Here is a 12,303-nt window from a genome sequence, read left to right on the forward strand (position 1 = left end):
CATTGGTACTTTGCCAAACCCTGATTAGCATAAATTGGGACCAATAGTGTCAACCCAAGTGCTATATAAATCCCTAGACTAACATATTCATTCAGCAACCCCTATGGGGGATCTCCTCTTGTACCTGCAAGTTATTTCTGTTCTTCACACTAGAATAAATGCTACTCCTTTCAATCTTGCCTTCTCTTTTCCTAGATTTGTGAAACAAGAAGCTGGAAAGAAGTTGACGGTGAGCTGCTGGAGTCTATTGCAACACTGGAGAGCACAGCCCCCCATTTAGAGCTGTAATACTGAGAGCTGCCAAATGCCATTCAGTGACAGTGGAGAAAAATCGGGCTTTGCCAGCTTCAACTCTCTGAGTTGACACCTAGAATCTGACACTGACAGGCATCCCCTGCTGTGATTAGCTGCTTACACTAAAAAACAGGCTTTCTTGGCTTCAGAGGCCAGCAACTTACTCAGCAACTTACTCCAGCCACCAATACAAGCAGAAAATCAAGTTTCATCTCAAACTCCATTTTCACCATCACTTGCCAACTTATATCCGTTCAGCATACCCAGGGGTTTCCATAGCATTCCTTTCTGAAAACATCACCATTACTTCAGCCTCCTCATGGACACCATGACACTGCTCTGATATGTGTAATCCCCATGCATCTGCCATACCAGTAGACTAAGCAATTTAGACCCATTTCCCAGGATTTTATTTCCTGATCATTTCTCCTCAATGTTTCCCAACTCCATAAGTAATTAAGTATAACCTTACCCCGAAATCTCTTAAAAGCAGGCTAAACTTGCATTTTCTAGCATTAGTTTCTCAGTACCAATTTCACACACCTACCTGGAAGAGCTTAAGCTTTTTTAACACATATGCCTTTCTTCGTTTTATGCCTTCTACCCTAAAGGGTACAATTCAGGATCCAATCAATCACGGTTATGTGACAGGCACTGTTTGAGGGTTAAGACACAGAAATGAAGGCAATGTGGACACAGCACATTTTCGTAGAGAAAACTGGGGGTAGGAATAAGGAGGGAAGATATTAAGCAAGTAAATAAGCAACATATATAGATGCCATGTGAAATGTGAGCTTCAGAGAAAAATAGAGTAAGAAGAAGAACAGAGAGTATCAGATGTGGTTGGAGAGGGAAGTGAAATTTGAAGTAGAGTAATTCAAGAGGGTCCAACTAAATGGGTGACATTTGAGCAAAATCCTGAAAGAAGTAAAGAAATGAGCTTTTGATTTTTTTAAATATACTTATTTTTTGGTTGTAGTTGGACATAATACCTTTATTTTATTTTATTTTATTTTTTAGTTCTGTAGGTCAGATACAGTAATTTAATAAATAATATTCCAAATATATTTATAATAAAATTATGAAATAAAGTGTCAGGAATGGGCAACTAATAATAAAGTTTTTATACAGAAGAAGGGCATCATTAGCTGTTCAAATTTATGTCCTTGCTGAAATGTTCTCCACTTGGTCGGCATGAGAATGGTTAAGGAACCACTCTGTCCACTCTTAGTTTCCCAGAAAGAGGTCCATCCAAGCCAAGCCCTAACACAGTCCACACTAAGGTCCATACCAGATCACCCACCCTGGCTGACCAAGAATTTTTCCTCTTTCCCTTTTTGCTTCTCCTCTGCCCACAACCTCTTATTTCATCTCAAACACAACTACTGTAAGACGTTTTATTTAATTGGAAAAATCTGAATACAGAACCAAATTTCGTTCCCTTGAAGAAAACATTACCACAGCTTAAATAAATTGGGAAGAGGGGGGATAAGAGTGCACTGTCCATACTGGCTCTTTCACTGTCTTACCTGACTCTGAGGCCCTATCAGATGGGAATCACAGGTGTCCAAGAGAATTCTGCTAGGCCTTCTAATATGGCCTTGAGAGCAGCTGTTAACATCTGCTTCTGGCCCACAGACTGCTGAAATCCTGAGAGCTGCCGTGGCAGTTATAAAAACGTGTGAATAAACAGAATGCACAAGGACTAGATTGGTGTTTTCAGCTAGTTACAGGCAGTAACACTTCAACTAGGAAGGAAAATATATAATTTATCAAAAAATAGTTCTAATATATAGAAAAACATCTCGATCCTCTGGGGCCAAGACCTGCCTCTTATTTACATTCACAAAGCCATTGAGTGAACCAAGTAACTGGCTAGGGAACAGTGAGGCAAGGCCTCCTTTGTGGGGTATGCCAGTCACCTACTGTGTAATCAGATGAAGAAAAAACAGAAGGTCATTTGCTCATTTTTTGAGAGGACAGGGGAATCACTGGAGGCAAGAGACAAGACTTATATTAGTTTCAATTCCTTATAAGCCCTAAAATAGAATTTGAAATCTTGGACCAATGTCCTGTGTCCATGAGAATCAAGGTTAAACAAGTTACTGATCAGAATGGTTTGTTGCCATGCTACCAACATGTCATATTCTTTTGCATTTTTTCCCCCCTCAAAATCCAGGTGGTTAAGGGATTGGTTGGAGAAAGTACCAAAGAACTAAAGTAAAAACGGTCATACAGAGAGGACACTACACCAGCTTCTTGGCCTCAAAGAAGCTCTTGAGATGACGCATCTGCCAAATGCCAGTAAGGATAAGGATGACTGTCTGAGCGATGGACCACCACAGGACCCTCTGGTTGGTACTCTCACTGGTCAGACGGAAGCGTTCTTCATGATACCTATGGTAATCCTGCTCCTTCTGGATCTGTTCCACTTGATCAAGCAACTGGCGAGCACGGAGCTGCAGTTCCGTCAGCTTATCCTTAGCTGCAGTCTCAGGGTAGTTGTTGGCATGCTCCCCGACCTGGATGTCTAGGTGCACACGCAGTTTGCCACCAGCAAAGAGGGCCATTCTAGTGGAAATGGAGTGCAGACAAATCTGATGTTCACCGGGGGTGTGGGAGGTGAACGTGAAACGGCCCTCGGAGCCATACTGTCGGGACAGTACCACCTTACGGTCGGGGTCCTTCACCTCCACATGCATGCCCAGGCCAGGGGTCGAGGGAAGGAAAACCTCCTTCTGCTTGTCCCACATCTGGGTTCGATAGTTGCCTGGCCAAGCTCGGGAGGAGGGGCACTTCCGAGGGCCGGGCGAAAACAAAGGGCCTCTCCACCCTCAGCCCGCCTGACCGATGACCATGGTCTCGTTGGGGATTTCCTCGATGAAGCAACGCTTCTCCGTCTCAGTGATGTGGAAGTAGAGCCCCTGGGAGCCGGCAGCACACATCACGAGCAACAGCAACGCCGGTCGCCCCATAGCCGGCAGGCCTCTACCCACGACACCTCCCTTTATTTTATTTATTTATTTTTTATGCAGTACTGAGGATCGAACCCAGCGCCTCTCACGTGCCAGGTGAGTGCTCTACCGCTGAGCCATAACCCTAGCCCCGAGCTTGTAATTTCTGAGGGACACATTCCAGAAAGAGGCACAAAATAAGCAAAGTCCTGGAGTCATGAGTTTGCAATATTCAAGTGATAAATAACAAGAAGAAGCCAGGTGCGATGGCACATGCCTGAAATCCCCGCAGCTCCTCAGGAGGCTGAGGCAGGAGGATCATGAGTTCAAAGCCAGCCTCAGCAATGGCGATGCACTAAGCAATTCAGTGAGACCCTGTCCTTAAACAAAATACAAAATAGGGCTGGGGATGTGGCTCAGTGGTAGAGTGCCCCTGAGTTCAATCCCTGGTACCAACCCTTCTCTGCACCCCACAAAAAACAAAAAACAAGGAAGCAGAGCAGACCAGGCAATATGCAGTGGGAGACACAGTTGGAGGGTCCAGAGGAGCAGAAGACTTTATGAGGACTTCAGATGAGGAGACTCAGTAGGATCTTGATCATAAGAGTGCTAAAATAGGGCTGGAGATGTGGCTCAAGCGGTATTGCGCTTGCCTGGCATGCGTGCAGCCCGGGTTCAATCCTCAGCACCACATACAAATAAAGATGTGTCTACTGAAAACTAAAAAATAAACATTAAAATTCTCTCTCTCTTAAAAAAAAAAAGCGCTCTCTGACTGATTGAGAGTGAAATATGAAAAGGCCAAAGCAGAAGAAGGAAAAACCATGTAGGAGCCTCTACAATAACCAGTGATATTGATGATGGCTTGGACTGGTTTGGGGGGAAGCTATGAAAAGAAGTCAATTCCAGGAATATTTTAAGGTAGAGCTGGGCTGTGTGCAACCCTCAGTGGTAGAGTGTATGTTTAATGCTAAGGAGGTCCCAGGTTCAATCTCCAACACCAAAAAACAAAAAGGTAAAGTTGACTAGACAGACTGATAAGTTAAATAAAGGATCTGAGACAAAAAGAGTTAATCCAAGGCTGTCCTTTAGCAAACAGAAAGATCAAATTAGATGAGGAGAGAAGCAAGTTTTAGAGGGTGGAACAGAGGGAAGATAGATAAGTTCTCAGCAATAAGATAGTTCTGATCTTATTCAAAGTTTAAATTGGGATGGTTCTTACTAGTACACCTTGAATTTTATCTTAAAGCTGTTTTCTTTATTACTATTATAACACAAATCCCATAAATCTCAGATGATTAATAAATTACATCTTAATTACATCTTAAAAATTAGCAAGGCAAGCTGAGTGTGGTGGTGAGCACCTCATGAGTAGTACCAGCTACTTAGGAGGTTGAGGCAGGAGGATCGTAGTTCAAGGTCAGCCTAGGTAACTTAGCAAGACCCTGTCTGAAATTAATTAATTAATTATTAATTATAAATGAAAATGGCAAAAACTGCCCACAAAGTCTAAGTGCAAATTAAGGGGCCCCAGCAAACTTCCAGCTGCCAGCAAAACTGAAAAAAAAAATTGTAGTTTATATTATAAATCTAGGTTTTCTAAGATACAAAGAGTTCCTACAAATAGATAAGAAACAAGAACAACAACTCAATGGAAAAACGGACAATGAATCTGAATAAACAGTACACACATGAACACACACAAAAAACAACTATGATGACTTTTAAATATAAGACATTCAATTGTCTCAACAGCAAGTTAAAACTATGATTAAATAATTTCTTCACTTATCAGATTGATAAAGATCAAAAAAAAGTTAGTAATTCAGGGCATTGGCTAAAGCATAGGAAAATAGCATTCTCATTTATCAGATTCTGTGGAGAACAATCTGGCAACATCTATCATTGTCATCATTATTATTTTTAGTGCCAGTGATTGAACCTGGGGCCTTGTGCATGCCAAACATGCACTCCACCACTGAACTACACCCCCAGCCCTTCTATCATTATTTTAAAGGCACGAACTTTTTGACCAGACAATTCAACTTCTAGCTAGTAAACAAGAGATATAATCACATATTTTTGAAAAGACACATACATACCAGAAGTTATATGCTGAGAGCCATAGCCAAGTAGGAATGATGCATGGCTTTTTTGGTTGAAAGGTGATGCCAGCAAGCCATTGAGATGATATGATTATGTTAAGATCTGCATTCAAATGGATATTAGACCCCTGCTGTCTGCCTAGGCCTGCTACTTTTTTTTTTTTTTTTTTTAGAATTCTAATCTTTATTTTTTAGTTTTTGGCGGACACAACATCTTTGTTTGTATGTGGTGCTGAGGATCGAACCTGGGCCACACGCATGCCAGGCGAGCGCGCTACCGCTTGAGCCACATCCCCAGCTCCCGGCCTGCTACTTTGGAGCTCTGGCGGGATTCCCGGAGAGTTCCCATTGGTTGGGGAAGTGCAGTAGGAGGGATTTCCGGAGGAGGGATTTGTCTGTTGGTGTAGTGTGTCCGGGGAGAACAGCCCGTGTGTGGCTTGGCATATTTCCCGGGAGGGTGCGTGGCATTGGCGGGAGTTTCAGAAATAAAGCTTGTTCCTGCTTGAGTGGCTCGTGATTTTGTGCCCAGCCAGACTGCGGCAGTCATATATCATAGCATGGTATGTAATAACAAGAGACTGGAAACAGTGTATACATACCATAATAATAGACGGATACACATACAATAATAATAGAGTGATGGTTAGATAAATTGTGGTATATTCACTGTAAACATCCACTAAAAATAATAAGGCAGCTTTGCAAGATATAGTATTAGAAGATGGTTTATGTAGTAAGATATCATTTCTGTAAAAAATAATGAGAGAGAATATATGCATCTATGTTTATAATTACATGGCAAGTATATAGAGCTGACTGATAAATATGATTGAATCAAAAAAATTTGGGTGGCTGGAGAATAAGGGTGAGAGGAGACTTTTTGCTAAATGCTTTAAACTGAGTTTTCGGGAAAAGACTTTGAAACAAAAATGAGTGCAGAAAATGAGTCTGGAAGTGAAACTGGTAGCTATGGGCTGGGAGAAGCTGACCCACGGTGCGGTTCCAGCAGAGCCTGATCTGCAGTCCCATGGAGAGCTCTGGAGTTGGGATTATCCTTCCACATTGTCCCACATCGAAGAAAGGAAACCAGAGCTTTGTTCCCCCCAGCCCTGCAGGTAGTCATTTGCTTAGGGCTGCCTCTGACAAGATGTTGGGAAGGATGGCTGGGACATCTCAAGGCAATCCCCACTGACACTTCCTGCAGTAGCAGAAGGGGTTCCTGAGCCCTGAACAAGATCTGGGCAGAGTACCTTCAAAATTGTTCCAAAATTCCTAAATAGAATAGCTTGGGTGGGGTGGGCAAAGAGCCAGTACTCTGCCCTGAAGTCATAGAACATGGGCACCAAAGCCCTCCTTGGAAAGGATTTTGGGGGCAAGCAGCATTCTCTTCTAATAGATTGCTTTCATTACCAACCAGCTGAGTGTTCTTTTGCTCAATTTTAGATGGAAATCACAAACGGGGATGGAGGTTTAGCTCAGTGGCATAGCACTTGCCTAACATGTGTGAGGCACTGGGTTTAGCACCGCATAAAAATAAACAAATAAAAAAGGTTTGCTACCAAAAAAAAAAAAATTTACAATGACATTGACAAAAAAAGAAAAATCACAAACAGGTAAGTAAAACCATCCTAACAAGGCTTTATTGGGGCTTATACTTGAGCATAAGGGAGACAGCACACCAGACAGGGTGCCCAGTCCAGCTCTCAGAGAAAGGCAGTAGTTTGTAGTCTGACTGAGGCTGGCACAGTCATTCTCACTGCTATTGCTCACAGCTGGGAAGTTTGCACTATTACCTGGTGGCCAGAACCGGGCATTCTGTGCATGCGTAAGCTGCAGGAGAGACCCTTAAAAAGCTTTAAGGGAGTCAGCACTGCGGTGCATGCCTGTAATTCCAGCAAGGCTGAGGCAGAAAGATCACAAGTTCGAGGTTAGCCTGGAGAATTTAGCAAGACCCAATCTCAAAATGAAGACATTAAAAACACTGGATAGTAGCTCAGTGGCAAAGCAACCCTGGGTTCAATTCCAAGCACAAAGAAAAAGAAGTGAAAAAAAAAAGTTTTAGCAGGTGACCTAAATAGGGCTTAAACTAGTTTTTCATCAAAGATAAACAACATGGTTGGGAAATCAGCCTTTTTTATTCTGACATAAGATTTACCTCCTAGTTCTCCTGTCTCATCTAAAGGGTCCTAACACTCCTTTAATGCCCTTATGTTCCCTCAGGAGATAGAGGAAAGAAAGGGAAGCGAAGTAACTATGCCTCGAGAAAATCATTTCCCAATCTATTTTAAATGACACATTTATTCTTCCAGTCTAATTTTAGAGAGATTCTTAGCAACATCTAATCTGAATCTATTATGTTTTAAACTAAAACATATCCTTATATTTCGATATTCTTATATTTTGCATATTTTTTCTTTCTTAATTATAACATTTTATAATTCACATATTAACTAGATTCTTGGAGGGAAGGGGGAGAGTTTTAAAAAGACTTAAGAAGCCGAGCACAGTGATACAGACCTGATATCCCAGCTCCTAGGGAGGCTAAGGCAGGAGGATCACAAGTTCAAAGCCAGTCTCAACAATTTAGCAAGGCTCTAAGCAATTATTTAGCAAGACCCTGTCTTAAAACAAAAAGAAAGAAACGGACTGGGGATATGGCTCAGTGGTTGATTGCCCCTGGGTTCAATCCCTGGTATCAAATAAAATAAGTAAAAAATGAAAAAAAAAAAAAAAACAAAACTTGGGGGCTAGGGATATAGTTCAGTTGGATAGAGTGCTTGCCTCACATGCACAAGGCCCTGGGTTCAATCCCCAGCACCCACCCCCCCCAAAAAAAAAAAACCTTAAGAAGCCAGGCATGATGGTGGTGTGTGCTTTTAGCCCCAGCTACTCAGGGGGCTAAGGTAAGAAAATCACTTGAGTTTAACAGTAGCCTGGGCAACATAGTGAAACCCCATTTCACAAAATAATAATAATAAAGTAGTTTTAAGAGACAAAGAAAATGGCAGTGACTTATTTGAGTCCTGAGGCAAAGACAACAAACAAACAAAGACAAAACAAAATAACACAATTGTAAATTAATATTTTTGAAACAATCAAAGGAATCAAGGGAAATTTGGATTTGTACTAAGTACTGTGATAGTTTGGATCTGGAATGCGTTCTAAAGGCTTGCTCCTCAGCCAGATGTTATTGGAAGGTTGTGGAAGCTTTAGGAAGTGGGCCTTAAGGAGGTTTTAGGTTATTGGGAGTGTGTCCTTAAGGGTGTTAGGAAGAAGGTAGTCATGAGCAGTGGAGGAAAAAGGGAGGTGATCGGGGTTCACAGAGCAGTCAAGCCTTAAGTCAGTGGTTGTGTCAAAGACTCAGGGAGCTGACCCCTGCTGCAGTTAACTGTTAAACTAATGTATTGAACAAAATAGGACACCTTAACAGTAATGGGGTCATGGGACCAAGCCATGGGGTTTGACCAAGTCAGAAATACAAAACAAGGTTTGACCCAACCTGGCCTTAGTGCCACATGCTGACCAACCGTAACCTGAGTTATATTATGATCTCACTGTAATTGTGGTTTGGAGATCACATGGGTAGCAGTCTCTAAGACTCTAATGTAATCAACCTGTCCATCCAGGATATGAATGGAGGCAATCAGGGGCATGGAGGAGCTAAGGGAAAAGAAATGATCAGCTCCTTCTATGTCTTTAGTAAAACTCCGCAGAAGACAGGGTGGACAGTACCAATCTCTTCTAGAGATGGTTTGCTCTCCTTCACTTTGCTTATATGGCAATGTACCATCTTTTGCTTCAATAAAATCTTCAATAAAATTTCTACATCTTGCTCAAAACTTTCTCTCACAAAGAACTGAGGATTCTCACCCGCATCTCTGGTAATAAAGAGCATTGTGGGACCCAATGACTTTCTTTCTTTTCACTCTGGCCACCATGAAGTGAGCAACTTGCTCTATCCTGTACTCTTCATCATGATATTCTGCCTCACTGTAGGCCCAAAAGCAGTGGGGCCAAATGACCATGGGCCAAAATAAACCTTTTCACTTTATAATATTATTTATCTCAGATATTTGTTATAGTAATAGAAAGCTGACTAACATGGATTCCAAGAAACTACTGTCCATTTTATTATATACAATTTTAAATTATTTATTAACATTTCATGTCAATGTATTTTTGAGTAAAATACTATAAAGTCTGAAATCCGTTTAAAAACTCCAGCTAAGCTGGGTATAGTGGTCTGCATCTAGTATCCGAGATACTCAGAAGGCTGAAGCATGAGACTCACTTGTGCCCTGGGGTTTAAGACCTGCCTGAGCAATGTAGTGAGACCCCCATCTCAAAAACACACACACACACACACACAAAATGACAAAAAAAAAATCCATCTAAAAAAAGGGACAATAGAGGAATAAAACAATATTTGTAAAACCAGGCATAGTGGCACGTGCTTGTAATCCCAGCTACTCAGAAGGCTGAGATAAGAGTTCCTGCGAGGCTGTGGTGAGCCTGTGCAATTTAGTTAGACCTTGTCTCAAAAAACCAAAAATAAAAACAACAATACTGGTAAAATGTTAGTAATTGTCAAAGCTGTTGATGAAAGCATAAAGTTTAATATTCTGCATGCTCTATTTTTTATGTATACTTTTGAAAATTTACATGATGAAAATGTTAAAAATGCATATGTCTAGTGGAGTATACACATCTGCTATCATCTCCCTAAACAATATTGTAAAAAAGAAAGAAGGGGGCTGGGGCTGGGGATATAGCTCAGTTGGTAGAGGGCCTGCCTCACATGCATAAAACCTTGGGTTCAATCCCCAGCACAAAAAAAAAGAAAAGAAAAGAAAAAAGAAAGAAGGAAGTCAGGCTCAGTGGTGCACACCTGTAATCCCAGCGTCTCAGGGGGCTGAGACAGAAGAATCCTGAATTTAAAGCCAGCCTCAGCAACTGGGAGGCGCTAAACAACTCAGTGAGACCCTATCTCTATAAATAAAATACAAAATAGGGCTGGGGATGTGGCTCAGTGGTCAAGTGCCCCTGAGTTCAATCCCCAGAACCACCCCCCCAAAAAAAGAAAGGAAGGAAAGATGGAAGGAAGGAAGGAAGGAAACCAAAATCTACCCACATTCTGATTCTCCTTTATATTGATACAATTGGTGGGAACATCAAGCCTCAATTTTTGCACTCCAGTGGCTAATTAATCTTAATGTCATTTTGGCACATTGCAATTTCCTATACATAACATTTCATAGATGAGACACTAGGCCAACAACTGTAGCCATGAAAAACATGATGAAAGAAAGCTTAGTGCTTCTCAGTCTGGGTCAGAGTAAAGACTCCTCATGTTCTTTTTATTCTTGGTGACACAGCCTGTTCACTGGCATAACTAATTGACCACCTGGACAGAATGAGCACCCACTCTATCCTGGTCTGTTTCTTCCCTGATCAAAACAAAACACTGTTTGAAGCTCATTTCTAAATCATTTCCAACAAAAATTATGTTGATATATTAAGACTTCTGTGCTGAGTTCAGATAAATTACTCTAATAAATGGAGCTTTTCAAACTTTTTTGGTCATTGAAGTTCTTTACATTCTAAAAAATATTGAAGATGTCAAAGGACTTTGTTGATGTGCTTTGCATCTATTCATATCCACTGTGCTATTGTTACCACTGTTTTACCAGTGACAAGTCCTTGCTTCCCCGAATGCTGAAGTATAACACCAGAGAAGCACGCCTAGGCAAGTGTAGAGTGGAAAGTGGAAGGCTTTATTAAAGGACAGCAGAAAGATTTCCTCCTTGAGGAAGAAGGGAACCTGAAAGGTGGAATCCGTGGAAGAGGGAGGTCTTCCCTTTTTTATAGCTAAGCTCTTCTTTCAGCTTTCCCACATTCCTATCCTTCATTCCCCTTTTCCTGCAGTGATTGAATGCAGGTGGGAAGTCCAAAAGGTGGGATCTCATGAACCTTAGTGTTAAATTTTTTTTTGCCATAATTTAGAAAAATGATGAACAGTTTAATTTTTTGATATTGTTAATCCATCTAGATTTTTATCTCAAGGTCAAATTCATTGTCATTGACAAATAAACCAGAGTTGACCAATTTGTTGGCAACACTACAGCTTTGCAAATTACAGGGACTGATACACAAACATCACATAATTTTATACAGATGCTGTTGTGAAAGAAGTATCTGAAGTGACCTTCAAATTAACCAAATATTATTTTGAATGTCTCATTGTTGTTTTGCTTACCACATGAATTAACCTTTTCATATATTTTCTCTGAAGTGTTCATCCAGTTATTCTCTGAACAGATGGTCCCCTAAAGTTACCTCATTCAGAATAGGGTAATTAACATTATGACACAAAATGCCATTCTATCTTCTGAATGAAATGCTAAAAAATTCTGCAGAAGGTTGAGGATGCTGCTCAGTGGTAGAGCACTTACCTAGCATGTGTGAGGCCCTGGGTTGGATCCCTAACACACATCACACACACACACACACACACACAATCCTGCAGATGAGCTGAACTTAAAGTATTTTCAACTAGGTTGTGCTTAAAATAGAGAAAAAGAGGCCTGATCTTAGGTAGAGCATAGAACAAGAATTGAAGTTGTTTCTGTATTTCCAGTTAGTAAAGGAGGAACTTTCAGAGCTTACTGGCCATCCAACTACCTGAAGTTTTTAGTGATAAGTCCCAAGTGAATATGTGAGAGTTTTCCAGGGCCTGATATTTCTGCACAAAACTTTTGGATGACAAGAACAGCTGTGAAGCATTTACTGCTTTGATATATTAAATTTCTAGTTTCAAGTCAGATGTTTGGAAATTGCATTATATCTTTATGACCTGGAGTTTAGTCTAGTCTAGATCATCTATACAGTGACAGTCAGCAGAGATATGCCCCATCCTGAAGTATGTTTTGGAAATTTGCATCTGCTCATGT

The 12,303-nt window shown here is 41.0% G+C and overlaps 1 protein-coding gene across 1 annotated transcript; it reads right to left on the bottom strand.

Moving 5' to 3' along the window:
* Positions 1–1,328: 1,328 nt before the first annotated feature.
* On the bottom strand, positions 1,329–3,284 carry LOC124103588 (transmembrane emp24 domain-containing protein 4-like). Its single transcript, XM_046460277.2, has 2 exons — positions 3,143–3,284; positions 1,329–3,064 (listed from the first exon to the last, which is right to left on the bottom strand). The coding sequence occupies exons 1-2, from the start codon at positions 3,267–3,269 to the stop codon at positions 2,541–2,543; spliced, it is 651 nt and encodes a 216-aa protein (XP_046316233.1). The 5' UTR covers positions 3,270–3,284; the 3' UTR covers positions 1,329–2,540.
* Between the last annotated feature and the right edge of the window lie 9,019 nt (positions 3,285–12,303).

The sequence above is a fragment of the Marmota monax genome, unplaced genomic scaffold (assembly GCF_021218885.2).
Source record: "Marmota monax isolate L192 unplaced genomic scaffold, Marmota_monax_Labrador192_F-V1.1 WCK01_AAM20220418_F8-fsc00006, whole genome shotgun sequence".
Classification (NCBI taxonomy): domain Eukaryota; kingdom Metazoa; phylum Chordata; class Mammalia; order Rodentia; family Sciuridae; genus Marmota; species Marmota monax.

What these genes read in the sequence shown, in the direction of transcription:
- LOC124103588 (XM_046460277.2), bottom strand. Translation starts at nt 3,269, where the DNA reads ATGGGGCGACCGGCGTTGCTGTTGCTCGTGATGTGTGCTGCCGGCTCC. An exon ending in CAACGAGACCATGGTCATCG is followed by an intron (nt 3,065 to 3,142) that starts GTCAGGCGGGCT and finishes GAGCTTGGCCAG; the next exon opens with GCAACTATCGAACCCAGATG.